The sequence below is a fragment of the Myripristis murdjan genome, chromosome 18 (assembly GCF_902150065.1).
Source record: "Myripristis murdjan chromosome 18, fMyrMur1.1, whole genome shotgun sequence".
Lineage (NCBI taxonomy): Eukaryota > Metazoa > Chordata > Actinopteri > Holocentriformes > Holocentridae > Myripristis > Myripristis murdjan.
This window is the reverse complement of record NC_043997.1, coordinates 27,422,168-27,437,657: the sequence shown is the minus strand read 5'-3', so window position 1 is coordinate 27,437,657 and position 15,490 is coordinate 27,422,168. Positions and strand designations below refer to the sequence as shown.

At 39.7% G+C, this 15,490-nt stretch overlaps 1 protein-coding gene across 7 annotated transcripts in view; it reads left to right on the top strand.

Moving 5' to 3' along the window:
• The window catches only part of camk2d1 (calcium/calmodulin-dependent protein kinase (CaM kinase) II delta 1), a 123,721-nt gene extending 108,231 nt beyond the window's left edge, over positions 1 to 15,490 (top strand). For 4 of the 7 annotated variants that reach the window (XM_030075621.1, XM_030075620.1, XM_030075618.1 and 1 more), the window contains exons 14-18: positions 2,632 to 2,680; positions 12,453 to 12,528; positions 12,656 to 12,750; positions 14,171 to 14,404; positions 14,993 to 15,490. In XM_030075621.1, the coding sequence (XP_029931481.1) occupies positions 2,632 to 2,680; positions 12,453 to 12,528; positions 12,656 to 12,750; positions 14,171 to 14,403 (453 nt within the window). In that variant the 3' untranslated portion in view covers position 14,404; positions 14,993 to 15,490. Of the gene's footprint in view, positions 1 to 8; positions 54 to 2,631; positions 2,681 to 7,334; positions 7,683 to 12,452; positions 12,529 to 12,655; positions 12,751 to 14,170; positions 14,405 to 14,992 lie in introns of all 7 variants that reach the window. The other 3 variants (XM_030075617.1, XM_030075616.1, XM_030075615.1) reach the window with 2 other exon arrangements.

Sequence of the window (15,490 nt, the reverse complement as noted above, 5' to 3'; positions counted from 1 at the left end):
CAAATCAGGAGCCTCAAACCACAGTTATCCACAACCCAGCTGATGGAAACAAGGTATTCAGCAGATGAGATGCTAGTCTGGAGCCTTTGTTTGCCAGTGTTGTGTTTGCTATTTAGAGTAACGTGCCTTTATTTTGTTTTTGAGTATGATGTGTATTTCCTGTTGAATATTCTATTGTTATGTGAGATAACAAGCAACTATGGATTTTGTTATGTTTGTAATGCATGCTGCAATATAGCCTAAAATATTGTATGTGATCTCACGTCTGTGAACTTAACGGGTAGATGTAACATGTTTCTTATATAGACAAACATTTTGTTTCATATGTATGTCATATTTGCCCAGAACTCATGATTGGAGAATTTCTCAACTATGCCCTATTGGCTGTTATCTCATCTGATTGTCATTACTAGGGTTGGGTATCGGTTGGGTTTTATCTGATACCGGTGCCTACTCGGTATTTTTTAAACGGTTCCGGTGCTTAAACGGTTCTCAAACCGGTACTTAAAAAAAACGAAAACACACACTTTGTCAAAAAACAATACCCTTTTATTTCCAGGGCCAAATTGAACACAATATTAACTTAGATATTTAAACAATATAAATACAAGTAACATATTGTACTAATAAACTCATGCCATTTGTGCGCAACTGCGGGGGGTGGGGAGGACAGTCGGGAATGTCTCACGGACCGGTGGTTGGGGACCGCTGACGTAGATTATCAAACATGGTGCATTGTTCGGCTTTTAAATAAACTGCATGTGTGCCAGATGTTTCATTAAATTCGACGTGTTACCTCCCTTGCATGACGTTGCTTTAAGGCATCTGTTGCATGTCGCAGAGTCTGCATCCTCCTTAGACATGAAATGCAGCCAAACCTTGGAGCGTTTTGCCTTCGGCATCTTTATTGATCCTCTCACTATCAGTTCTGATCAACAAGTGTGCTGAGTAGCGGCGCTGACGTCACGTTCAACAACCGCAAGTTGACACCGGAACACCAGGGGGCAGCACCGAAATGAGGCACCGAAATTTTCGTTCTTATTCAGTCTCGTTTATGTCGGAACCGGTGCTCTATTCTGTACCCAACCCTAGTCATTACATGTTTGGTCTTCAGATGATAGAGTAGTGGTTTGTGTCATCTTGCTTGCCATTGCTTCATTTTTTGAGAGGCATGCTCTACCATTGTCACTGTAACATTGCAGAAACATCAGTTTAAAGGGATAGTTCATCCGTTTTGAAAAATGTGATTGTTTCACTTTCCCCTAGCTATTGTGTAGAACAGTAGTGGTGCTATCTTCCTCTCATTGTTACTTAGGGCTTACTAACTATTAATGCTGTTAGCCTCCTGCCATTGAGGTTGACTTCCCCCAGCTAACATTCTTAAAAATGCCTGCTTTAATACGCTAAAATAATTAAACACAACATCATGTGATGGTTTTTAGCATCATTTTTGCAGCCCAAAATAAAGTCTGAAATTAGAAGATATTTCTGGATCTTGGTAACAGTAATTTTAACAAAGCTATTGTCCATGTAAACTCAGTAATTATATGTGCATTTTAGTTTCCCAAAGTAATACTTGTAAAAAAAAAAAAACGTCAGCCAGGGGAAGTCCACCTCAGTGGCAGGAGGCTAACAGTTAGCATTTGGAGTATCCAGCCAGTATCCAGCACTCAGTAACAATGACAGGAAGATAACACCACTACTGGCCTACAGAACAGCTGGGGGGAAGTGAAATAATATCACATTTTTCAAAACGACAAACTATTTCTTTACGTTTTGTGGCCCAGGCATATATGAGAGTATGAGCCAAATCCTCAAAGGCGGCTATATTCCAGTGTCCACATAGTGTTTCTAGGCTATCTGACCATGCATCTCTGTTCGAGAGCAGGGGGCCACATCTGCATGTTTTTCTGTTGAATTGTACAGTGACATGGCAATGTTGTAACCCATAGTATAGCATATGTGTCCTCGTGCCTATTGAAATGTATGGCTGTGTAGTAACTTATATGAACATGTGACTATATGGTACTTTGTCCTGACATCACTGATGTTATTTCTTGTTTTTGTTTTTCTTTGTAAAACAGACATATTACGTAAGGAATGTGCATTGACAACTCACAAATATATGACACCACACAGACACAAAAGAGTGTGTATTACATTTGGACAGATTAACGCTTGGATTTTTCTACTGATTGTCATAAAATGAAAAATCCTGCTATGAATAATGGGATATATCACAATAATGATAAAAATGGAGATGTCTTTACACTCTGATGAAAGATGCCACTGAGGCATGACCAGCAAGAACAATGGAAGCTCCAGAAATCTCTCAGAAAAGTTGATTATTCTGTTATCATAGCAGAAAGACCTCTGTCTACTGTCTACTGCCACCAACTGTCTAATGGTGATTAACAATGAAATGGTGTCACAGAGTCTAATCCCACTTCAACAGGTAACAGATCCTGAAGTAGACGACAATTAAATTGAGTCACTGTTTTAATGAAAGAGGAATGTCCGGAGCTCCCAGCTCACTGGAATTTCAGTTGCTTGTCCTCATCCTGTTTGGGATTTTCATGTTGTTTTTCTGGGCTTGAGACACTTACGGCTGCCGCATTTGTCGTTTGACAGGAGTCTAGCGAGAGTGCCAACACCACCATCGAGGATGAGGACGTGAAAGGTAGGGAGTTTCAAATGAACAAGCACAAACTACTTTTCCAAAGCTCCCACACACTTCATTAAAATTCAGTGAAATCATGCACTACCTTTGAAGTTACTACATCCTAGGTTACGGTGAACTTGGTTTCTTTTTTTTTTTGGGTTCATTAAGTCAGGGGTTTTCAAGCCACATATCCCCTGTTGATTTTTGCTCTACAGGGATCCTTATATGAAAAAATATGCTTAGCTTATAGTTTTAAATGGTTCATCCCTTCGAAACTTTTTGCTGAAATTACCGGAATATTAAAAATGACTGGAACATCTGTAAAAAAAAAAAAAAAAAAAAAAAAAAAAAAAAAAATCAGTTATTATAGGAAAAAATTATAGGAAAAAACACAAAAAAGAAAATTATCCACTGCACTGGTTTATGTTGTTAGTTTTGGAGTGCCATCTTTCAGAGGCACTGCAGGGCTCTTGGTTGTATCTGCTGCATGAATGTGCTGTTTTATTATTGATTCAAGTCCACCAATTTTAGCTTTGTTTGTATTGTTTGTATTTTTTCATAGTTTTCATATAGCTATCTTAGTACCATGCATGTAGCCATCTATCCCTCATCGATTTCCTATTGCAGAAATTGTGGTGTGATTCATCATTTATCCTGTTTGGATTTCATTTGAGTTTGTTAAAAATGTTTTGGAATCAGAAGTTGTCAGTTTTGATTTATGGGTGCATTCACACCACCATTTGGAGTTCAGAGCTCTTTATTTGAACTCTGGACCATTTTGATTTGGTTTGCCTGACCAGGCTAGAACAGTACCATTTGAACTGTGGTGGCACCAAATAACTGCAGTGTCGACGCTTGGAAATGAGAGTTCTCTTCCAGGAGCAGCAAAAGGACATTACACCATTTTATAATGGTTCTTCAAGCGTAGAAAACCTAGCATAACAAAATGCTCAAATTCAGCTGTTTCTTCATGAATTCTTCACTGGTATGAACAAGAGATAAGGTCAGTTGTGGCAAAGACCACCGATACATCATGCTTAGCTGAACCTTTTTTGATGTGAGTGACTAGTGAGAGACTAGAGTCAAACTCACACCAAGATTTTAGTTGTAGAATTTTGAGAGATGAGGCAGCTGTCAAAGTTCAAGAAGTTTAAGTAGGATCACTGTGAAGACATGTGGGATCGACCGTGTCAGTTGCTGTACTCAGATCAAGTCAGATAAGTGTAGAGCTAGCACCAGCATCCATGGCTGGTAAGTTTTCAGTTCATGTGGCTTTTGTTTACAAGCCCTGCTTCACTTGTAATTGCAGGGTGAACCTAAACAAACCAAATCCAAAGATGCAATACAGTAAATTTCCACTAAAAGGGGCAAAGTTGCTCAATTTTCCTTCTCGGTTGTATTGATCAGCACCAATCATTTTCAGCTACTGCCTTCATCAGCATGATACACAGGCTTTGTTCAGATTTCCTTAAATACATACATTAATTAGTCACATGATTATACAAACTAAAAGCATTGTTTCAAAGTTCATACTATCAATACATGAATAACCCCATCAGAAATTCAAATACAGATTTCAATTTTCATTGATCAAATGCACACATTTAAATACCTTCCTCTGGGTACCTGACCAGCCCTATTTGTTTATTAGAACAAGCTCAAATTTAGCTCTGTATACCCTTTGGGGTTAGGGTTATTTGAATTTCTTATGGTGGCATTTGAATTTGACTACCCTGGGTTGCTAATCCAGAACACTGTATGTTTATCTCTTATTTCACTGTCATGGCGTGGAAAAACAATAACAAAGCGGATTATACCAATACGAACAGCAACAAGTTTCAGTACCTATTTTTAGAGGAAATTAGACATCTCTTTTCTTGTCATTTTCCTATTTGAATTGGAAAGTAGATCCGGCAGGTAGTATTTGCAGGAAACTTCAGTATAGTAACCTTGTGCCAGGAAGAAAAGACCTTCTAGTACTTTAACAAATAATTGTAATCACGCAAGAAAAAAATGGGTTCTGAGATTTCTTGTTTAATATCATCATAATCCGCTTTCTTTGCAGTTGTTTATGTGCTGAAATTGTTACTTTGGGACCAAAGGCAAGTATTTAATCAATGAATTGAAATATTAGTTACGCAAAGGCTTGTTTCTAATTATTTAATGATTGTATGAAATGTTTATTTGAATTTTTGAAACCCCGCCTCCATGAACTTTGAATCAATGTTTTTAGTATGAAAGAGTCGTGATTTTTATCAATGTAACTGACACAGATGTGAAACACGACTAATAACATTGTTTTTAAAGCTACGGTAAGCAGTTTTACATGCGTTCGTAAAATGACCTCTTGCGATGTTAGGATCTTCTTTTTTTATGGCCTCGCGGCAAGAAGGTCCTGGGTTCAAATCCCATCTGGTGAAGGGCGTTTCTGTGTTTTCTGTGTGTCTGCATGTCTTCCCCATATTTGTGTGGGTTTCCTGTCAGTGCTCTGGTTTCGCCCACCATCAAAAAAACATGTATTTTGGCTTAATTCTCCTGTAGGTGCTCTTGACCACTTGACCAAAGCACTGGCATACAGCTGGAGTTGGTCCAGGGGCGCTGCACATCAGCTGCCCTCTGCTCCTAATAGGTAGATGGGTGAAATGCAGAGATGGAATTTCCATCCAGGGATTAATAAAGGATAACTTCACTTCTGACCACCATACAGTTTACAGCCACCCTGTTACTTCCTGGTTTTAGCTTTCAGAATTTTTGTATGGGCCTGAATGAGCTTCTCCTCTGCCCTTCTCTTCACCCCCTCACCACTTCAGCTTCATTCAAAGCACCTCTGAAACATCGCAAGTTCACGCTGGTGTATTTGTGTGCGTGTGTGAGAACACACAAATAGAGTCGCACTGTATAGTACTAATATAGATACACACACATAGTGTGTGTGCGTCTATACTTACATAAAGTTAGGTCCATAAGTATTTGGACAGTGACACAATATTCATAATTTTGCCCTTGTACATGGATTTGAAACAGAGTAATTAAGATGTGACTGAGGTGCAGCCAGTTTTATACATTGTCACGCCATTTTCAGAGGCTCCACTGTTATCAATGGATGATGTGCTCATCATTCCCCACTGCTCCAGTGCCCTTATTCAATTAAATGACAGTTGCTTTGCATCATAGCACACTGCTCTGCTGATGATGCTCAGCAGCATGTGTCCAATGCCTTTTCAAAGAGAGGAAGTTTGGCCCCTGATTTCTTCTTTCATTCTTCTACCTCATACAGTATTTCCTTTCCTTGCAATGTGGCCCTCAGTCACAGTTTTTACTCACCTTTCTAGGAAGCTTAGAAATCCTAGGGGATGCAAACAGGATTTCAGTCATTCTATTTCTTATCATTTCAACAGTGCCCGCTTTTATTAAGTTCTCTGTGGCAGGAGGTAGGAAGGGGGAAGTGCAGGCATTGTGGTGAGGGTAAATAAAATTTCCTACACCATGTAAGTGACTAATTTCCACAGATTAGATGTGCATGAGAGCAGTTAGTGGTTATTCTGGTGGTGATGGAGTTACGTTACTAGGCTGAGTCTTCCTTCCTTCACATTAAATCTATCGAGTAAAATTGGCGGCTGCTTGTTCCTTCTTCTCTGTCGGTGACAAAGTAGAATATCAAGGTGACATGATAAGAAAGGCTTAAGGTGCTACATATAGCATTTAACATCAATAACTCAATGCTGGATTATTGTTTAGACAGTAGAATCACCATAAATAATCAAATTGAACAGCAATAACTGGCCATTCTCTGTAATGTTTGAGAATGAATTAGCCATGCAGTCTGACAGTGTTAAACCACAATAGAAATTCAGGAGTCATTTTTGATCATGACCCATCGTTTGAACAGGTCTAAGTCAGTCTTGGCATCAATGCCATCATGTTTTTTTGGTCTTCGTATTTAAAATTAATCATCATTAGTAGTATTACAGTACCTTCAAGTCCTCATCGGAAACATCGTATTTACCATAATTACCATAACATAAACGCCACCCTGAACTTATAATTACCAGTTGGAAACTTGGAAATATTGATGCTGCCTGGGTTTCTGAGTTGTGATTTTTAAAGGTCTCCATTTTTTGGGGTTGCTATGTTTGACCAATATTTCCAAAGCGCTTGAACACCAGTCAAGTCATAGGAGGAGTTCCGTCCTCAGAAATATGAGCTTCCGACATTGCACTTGAAGGTACCAGGATTAGTATTACATTTATTTTCAACATCATGTGCCACCATGGAAATGTAGTATTAATTTGGAAGAATGCTAAATGCATCACTATGGTTTGGATTTTCCAACAACGTTCAGTAATAGAATGGGCAGTCCGTTTCATGTTGTGCCCATGCTCTGTCAGTACCTCTTGCCTGAGGAAAAGATCATCTCTCACATTATTCATCTGTCTTTCTGAACAGCATCACATGATCTGTCCACACTGATTTGTTCTCAGCCACTGGAGCAGGTCAGGGCTTGGAACAAATTTTCTGCATGTTTGTCATTTATTTGTTCATTTTTTTTTTCTTTTCTCCATTTCTTTCTCTTTTTTTGCCATTCCCACCACTTTCATTGTACCCATCCATCCATCCATCCATCCATCCATCCATTTTCTTTCACCCACACACCTTCACTTTCCTATGGCAGCATGCCCTCCCTCCTCCCATCCCCAAATCTACCACCTTAAGCACTCAGAGCCTCACAACTCCTCCTTTTGCCGCCCCTCTTCGTCCTGTTCCTCGTCTTCCTCCTCCTCCTCCTGCTGCTGGTACTCTCCCAGTGTTTGGCCCAGTGGTGAGGAGTGCTGCCAGTACATCCTGCGGGCACTGGTTGTTGCCTACCTGCTCGTCTTCTTCACTTCTTCCTTTTTGGTCTTTCTCTCTGCCCATTCTACCGTATGCCACTGCGGTCCCCATCATACTCATACCCAGGGCCACGGCCCCGGCCCCCCCCTCGGGGTGCCCCCACCAAGCCTGGGCCCCAGCGACTCCCAGTGTAAGTCCCAGTTCCCAGTGCGTAGGAAGAAGGTCACTTCCTTCTGACTTAAACAAAGTCTCAAGTGTAGCGACTAGATTGGTCTTGCCCCAGTCACAGTGCCTGGTGGAAATGCTCTTTTATGAGAATCTGACTGTTGACATAAATTATTATTATTACACTGCATTTGAATTATTTTTGCTTGTTTATAATCATACTCCTAATTTCCTCAAATGGATAATCAAACTTCTACTTTACACTTATTATGTACTAAACACACCTTTATGGAATCAAATTTGTGCCAAAAAAAAACAAACAAAAGTTCCTCAGTATCAAGCAAAAACACCAATTTGAGAAAGAAAAAAAACAAAAACAAAATCACTGGAGCAAGAAAAAAAAAATGTCATCTCAAAAGTAAAACTTTTCACTTGCAAACAAATAATTTGTGTAATCTTACAAATGAGTGTCCTTTTCTGTTTTTGGTCATGTATCCTTTATGTGACAGCTCCCCCTGCTTCTTCCTCACTGATCACACTTTGGCCTTCCCTGTGGGCTCTGCGCTCACGCTGCCAACTCTCTCCTCTGCACTGCCTCACTTTTTGTTTGCAAAAAAATTTGAATTTTTGTTTGCAAACAAAAATTCAGGTAGTGCAAAGGAGAGAGCTGGCAGTGTATAAATAATTTGTTTGCAAGTTATAAGTTTTACTTTTGAGATCTTTACTTACTTTTGTGTTTTTGTTTTCATACTGAGGAAGTTTTGTTTGATCTTTCTGGCACAAATCTGATTCTATACACGTTCAGGATAGTTTGAAATTTGATAATTACTATTATGGTGTGTATACATATCATGTATACAAATTATAATATCACCGGCAATAAGTTTCAAGCACCTGAATGATTTATGTTTGATAGTTGTAATTATAATTAAACACTCAGTACAGCTGTTATTGTCCACTTGTGTGGAAATTTGTCTCTGTATTTTTACTATATTTATTTATTACTATTAATTGCTATACATACACTTTTAGGCTAAATTTATATTTGGCACTTGTTTTACTTCAGCATATACCCATACCAATGCTAATTGCCATGTGTATACATATAGTACTTATTATATTAAGTATTTATTACTAATGACTAACGGTAATTACTAAATCTGAGATACTTATGTTTAAGCATTTATCATGTATTATTATTTCAGTTGTAATGATTACATTGTCAAAGAAAAATAAACTTTTGACATGATTTTAGCTTTAACCCTCAGACAAAGGTGCCTTAAATCAACCTGTTGGCTCATCTGTTAAAAGTTGTGAGAATGCTCTGTTTCAGGTTTCTGTAGCATTTACAGTAATATAGGCATGAAACAAAGAGACCTTTGTGGGACTGGTCTGTCCAAGTCCAGCTAAACCAGACCTCCTCCACAGCCCCATATTTCAGAGGGCTGCTGTCTTCTAGCTCCCCCTACAGGTCAGGAGCTGTCATGGCGCCCCTTACTGGCAAAAGGTGGTGAGCGATGGGAGGTCGCCTGAGGGTCAGTGAGGGACTCATCATGGCTGAGGCAGACAGTCTCTGTGATTATGTCCCATCTGTTAGGACTTTTAGTGTCTGCAGTCTTCACTGACACACTGACACCCATTTGTTGTAGTAGGCATTTTATTTTGCTACTTTTATTTCCCTGGGTTGATTTCTTTGGGCAGTTTACTGTATACTGTATTCTAAGAACTTGAATTACTTTCGCTTCACTTTTTGAGCCCTTGTACTTTGTGGTCAGTAGTTTGACTTTAGACATAGACTCACGTACTACACCTATTTTAAAATGTATTTGTTACAAGAAACACATTCTGTACAAGTATAAGAGCAGAAACTGGAACAGAAGAAGTGTGTGAACTTTATCCTTTTTGAATTGCGCAACAAATAGCATTGTCAGATAACATCAAATATGTCTGGTATTTGAAGCACAACTTCACTCTGAGTGCATTTTTAAACAGCTAATTTAGCTTTTAGTATTATATGCAGTATGTACAATATATTTATACTTATATATTTATATTTATACACAGATAATTTTACTTTTACTCATGTTATGTTCCAGTGTGTGTGTGTGTTTGTGTGTGTTTGTCCTCAAATGAACCTCCGTCTCCTCAGGCAATGACAGAAACAGGTTCTGCTTTTTGTTTCCTTTGGCTGCATTGAACTGCCACTGCCAAAGAGTTTGAGTGTGTGTGTGTGTGTGGGTCTGTCAATAGGAGTGTATGCGTGCCAATCCTACATCTTCCTGTCCAAACTGTAAGGAATGAATGACCGCACAGGCTGAGACCACTGTAGGATAGACAGAGATGCACACAGTTTGTATCAGTGGGGCTTATTTCCACTCTGTAAACACCACAATCCAACATGAACACTGCTTTTCATACTGGATGGCTGTGGTATTACTTGAGAACAACAGTAAACAACATCAAGCAATTTACTGCAAATAGATTTACTGAAAGTAGCATTGATCTGTCAGGTAGAGTTGTGTTTTTTTTTTTAATCAGGTGTTTTCAGAGAGACAGAGTGGAGCTCTTGCTGAGGCTCAGAGGGCAAACCCAGAGAAACAGAGGTCTGCTCCGTCTGCTCAGTCAACATCCGGACTGACTGCTCCACAGGCTGACGGATCAACTGCCAACACCTGAGATATTGGTGGAGACAGCACGAGAAATTGCTGTTTTGTTACTTTGCCGATATTTTACTTAAGTAGAAGTGCCACTGTAAAATCCACTGAAGTAAAAAGTAGCTGATTTAAAATGTAAAAATACCTATTAGAAACAGTAACTGTTAGATAAGACTTTTAACATTCAACTCTAAAGGAGAACAAAATTCATATTAGATTCTTTTAATTGGAAATTAAAAAAACAAACAAACAGGTACTTGAAGGGGAGTTCAGGCACAACTTAGTATTACTTCAGATGCACAGGATGTGAAAAAACAGGTGAGGAGGGATGCCCTGGTAGCTCACCAGGTATGTGCCAAGGCTGCGTCCTGATCATATCCTGGGTTCAAATCCAACTTCAGGCGGATAAAAGGTTAAGAAGAAAACAAATAATTTATTAACAATAACAAAGCCAATACATTTCGTCAAAACCTGCCCTAAGGATTATGACCACAAACATAGATCATATCAACCCTACATATCAGGGGTAAAAAACCTTATAATCAAAAAATGGCCATGCAGGAAGGTCCCTATGTGGCTAATTATCCAATGCTGTTCATGCACATGAATGCGGTGCATTTCCCTGGCTGGCTGCCACGTGACAAGCTTTTTTGGAACTCTGTATGGCTGGCATCCCATGCATGTTGTGTTAGATCAATCAAGGATCCCACAGAAATTCATTGTAGTGTTGAGTCATTCTTCAGTTCCAGTACAGAGCAGGTTTTCCTTCAAATCCCAGCAGTGGCCCAAAGATAAATCTGCAAACAGATTTATCTGTGTAGCCCTAGTCAGTGTTCATGGATTGATCAGTTTGTGAAGGTGCTGAGGACGTCTCTTCACAGGCATGTTTTTTACAATAACTGACCTGAGGATTTTAGCTGTGTCAGGCTTTCTAGAAAACGAGCCAATCAGAGGAAGGCACAGTGGAGTTATCTCATCGGTGTCTGTGCAGCTTCTATTCTGCTTTAAGCCTACCTGACTGAAGCAGCACTGCACTCTCTGGTTTCCTCTGGAGCGAGGAAGGACAGTGTACCAGCAAACATGCTTCACCTTTCAGCGGTTTGTTTTTTAGTTTTGACATCCCTGGTCAGAGTCAGCGGTCATATTAGCATCCAGTTAGCAGGCAACAGCAGCGGAGGTCAAGCTGTCGAAGGCACAAGGAGATGGAGCCATGATATTGGTATTGATATATATTTATAGTGTTGGCATTAAAGGACCACAGGGATTTTGCATGTTTGGTGTAATAACTACAAAATGTTCCTGCTAATTGTCCACATGAGTTTTCCTAAAAGCAGCAGCACTGTTGTGTTTGGATGACTGGAAACTTGGTGGAATGAAACTGTCTGTCCACCAGACAGTGCCCAGGGAAACATTAGCTTTACATAACCCACTATCAGTTCCATGGTTTATGAATAGCCACAGAAGCAGAACATTTTAAGGCAAGTGTTTCAACCAAAAATTCAAATTACAAAATTGAGGGATTCTGATTACATGTTGTGAAATCTTTAGTACCCCCACATGATTTGCAGAATGGTTTGCAATGTAAAATGAGTAAACTAGTAAATGAGCCAAAAATGCCAAATCACCAGTATGGTTGTGTAATTTCACCCAGGAACGAGAGTATATGTGTATGAGCATCTCCATCATGTTGCAACTACCATTTCCATACAATAAATGTCAGCAGTGGGTGCATTTCGTTAAACCTAAAAATCTTTATTATTCTGTGCATTCATTGTTTTCTAGCTTACCTACTTTGCATGAAAGGTAATTTTTATGTTGTGATATGCTGAACCACACCGACTTCTTTTCTCTAGCTGGACTCCAGCAGTCATTCCTTTACACCTGTACTGTGTGTGAGTGTGTTTCTGTGTTTTTCAGTATCATGTGAACCTCACTCCCTCAATCTCCCAGCGGCATGACTTTGGGTCATTTGCTGTCTTCTTTATCCACACTGATCCATTCTTTACCTCACTGTGATTTGGTTCATTTTATCACAGGTGCCTGTACTTTGTATGTATCCAAGTCTTAATACTGCCCCTCTCTCTCTCTCTCTCTCTCTCTCTCTCTCTCTCTCTCTCTCTCTCTCTCTCTCTCTCTCCCAGCTCGTAAGCAGGAGATCATTAAAGTCACTGAGCAGCTGATTGAGGCCATCAACAACGGAGATTTTGAGGCCTACACGTCAGTTGAATTACTTCATTTACTAAGCTAAATAGCTAAGTTGTCTGTGTGCAAAGTAAACAGTCCTGTCAGAATTATACATGTTATGCCACTAATCTTATGCACTTGACAAAATGTCTTATTTTAGGAAGATCTGTGATCCTGGCCTCACGTCCTTTGAGCCAGAGGCCTTGGGCAACTTGGTTGAGGGCACCGACTTCCACCGCTTCTACTTTGAGAATGGTAATAAACCAAAGCAAACTCTCATGCCATTTCATATTTCAGAAATTAGTTACAGCATCATTTTGCTTAGACTAAAGAATAAAATACTTATTCAAAATATATAAACTTGTTCAAATTCTGATTTAAATGCATTGAAACCTAAGCCAATTTACTTAATTTCTTTCAAAACATGGGGAAAAGGGCAATTAGCAAATTAGCAAAAAAAAAAAATAATAAAAAAAATAAAAAATCTGCAAAACTTTGCAGATTAGCAATTACTTTGGTAATTGCTAATCATTATACATCTCATAACATACATGATTTACTGCTGTTGTCTACATATTCTATCATAATATATATTCCATCATTTCATCTATAAAAGCAGTGGAGAGTACAGCCACCTCCTCGTAGCCCCACAGCAGAGCAGGCCCAACTGAAGGCAGCCATTTCTGTTCTTACCTCTGCAAACTGCTCTTTAAATATCCTCTCCTGTGAAGAATCCTCAAATGAAACAGGACAGGTGTTCCTGTTACAGTGTTACTGGATAAAATCAAAGGAGTGGGAATACTTTTAGCTGAGGATGATGATGACTTCTGATGAAGAGATGAGCATAATCATAGCTTTTGGATAATTCAACTGCAATGCAATACTTAGAGGGAGTGAGTAAAAACGCCTATTTTTGTGACAGAAACTGAAATAGCCTTTTGTCTCTCTGCCTGTAAAAGGCCTCATTACCAGCACTGGTATTAAAGTAAAATTGAACTTTGGTGGTGGTGTTTTGTCTGGTTCCCTGGATGTGATCTGAGTCCACATGGTGCTGAAATCTCCTCATTAGTTGCTCTGTGCCGCTAATCCACAATACTGGATCTCTATCTCTCCATTAATGGGAACAAAGTGGATTATACCAGTAAAAAAAAAATAAAATCCCGGAATCCATTTTATGAGGAAATTAAACATCTCTTTTCTTGTTATTTTCCAATTTGAATTTGAAAGGAGATCTGGCAGGCAGCATCTACAGGAACCTTGCTTATTGTAACCATGTGCCAGTAAGAAACTACATCATGCTACTTTCACAAATAAGTACAATTATACGAAAACCAAAAAATGGTAGCAGGACTGGGCCCCTCATCACTGTTCATGTTCATTTATGCACCAAAATGCTGGCATTTGTTTATGTGTTAGAAGTGTTATTTTGGGAGCTGTTTTGTTGGGGAAGTGAATGGACAGATATGAATCCAGTCTTGTGGATTAGCAGTGGAGCACAGAGCAGCCAGTGAGGAGATTTCAGCACCATGTGGACTCATATCACGTCCAGGGAACTAGGCAACCCAGCACTCCCAGAGTTGAGTTTGACTTCAGTGTGAAGTTTCTGTACATTATGGCTCTTCTTTACAAGAGCAACTCTACAAGCGTCCTCCATTGTCTTTCCTTCCCTCCACAGCTCTGTCCAAGGGGAAGCAGCCCATCCACACCATCCTGCTCAACCCGCACGTCCACCTGATTGGTGACGAGGCGGCCTGCATCGCCTACATTCGCCTCACCCAGTACATCGACAGCAGTGGCATGCCGCGTACCATGCAGTCAGAGGAGACCCGGATCTGGCACCGCCGTGACGGCAAGTGGCAAAACATCCACTTCCACCGCTCCGGCTCCCCCACTGTTCCCGCCAAGTAAGGTGACTACACGCCCTGCCCTGCTCCACACACCTTCATTTTCTCTCTTCCAGAAATATCTGAATACATTAAATAAAACTACAACAATCTGCATGGGGAAATTGGGTTGTTGCTCACGCTGTGACAATAATCGTGCCATCACAGCCACATGACGCCTGCTGCGGGGTTGAGCTCATTACTGTCATCAGGCAAATTATTTTATGGGCCAAAAGTCAGGCAGGCCAGGCACACCTTGCTAATGAGTAGCTAGGAGGTTTGGAAATGGGACAAATAGACCCCCATTCAAATTGAATCAGGTGGGGTGGGGGTTGGATGTTGTCATTGGTAGTAAACTGCCACCGCGGTAAGAAGAAAATCATACTGTCAAAGTCCTAGTTGTTGCAAAAGTAAATAATCTTTAATATTTTGTGCAATGTGCTTACTTTATGAAGCAAACTCTTGTGATACAGGAAAAAAAAATAACAAATAATGATTAAAAGAAATCAATGAAGTATGAAAGTATAGATACATAGAATATGTAACAAATGAGAAGTAATGTCAAACACTGAGTCTTTACTATGTGACCAGTCAGCATGTTGTATCTGTTTCAGCTGAGAGGACGACTTTTGACCCCTGTGATGCCCTCCAGCCGACGGCAGTCAACTGACCACAGACCCCGCCTACCAAGTGTCCATCAAATTCCTCAGCCAATCCCTGTTCATTGCTAGGACTCAGCCCTCTCAGAGTGTTGTTTACATATTGTTGCTGCTGGACTAAGGATTATTGTAAATGTTGAGGGGGCAAAAAAAAAAAAACAAACAAAAAAAAAGTCATATGTTGACATATCATTTTCTAGTGAGAATGTGCGGTGTTCTGTTCACAGCCTCATTACAGAATATTAAGACTTGCAGTGTGTTTAATTTGATTTTTTTTTTAGATAAGATGAAAGAGTTTTCAAAAGAGCCAATGGATTTTAAGGGGCTGTTGAAACAGCATGTGAAACCTTCCAGTTGTAATGTAGTGACAGTTTTTCATTTAAATATTACAAAGAGGACTCATCAGCTATTGTGATGTTTTGCCTTTTGGCACAATGACCAATATATCACATA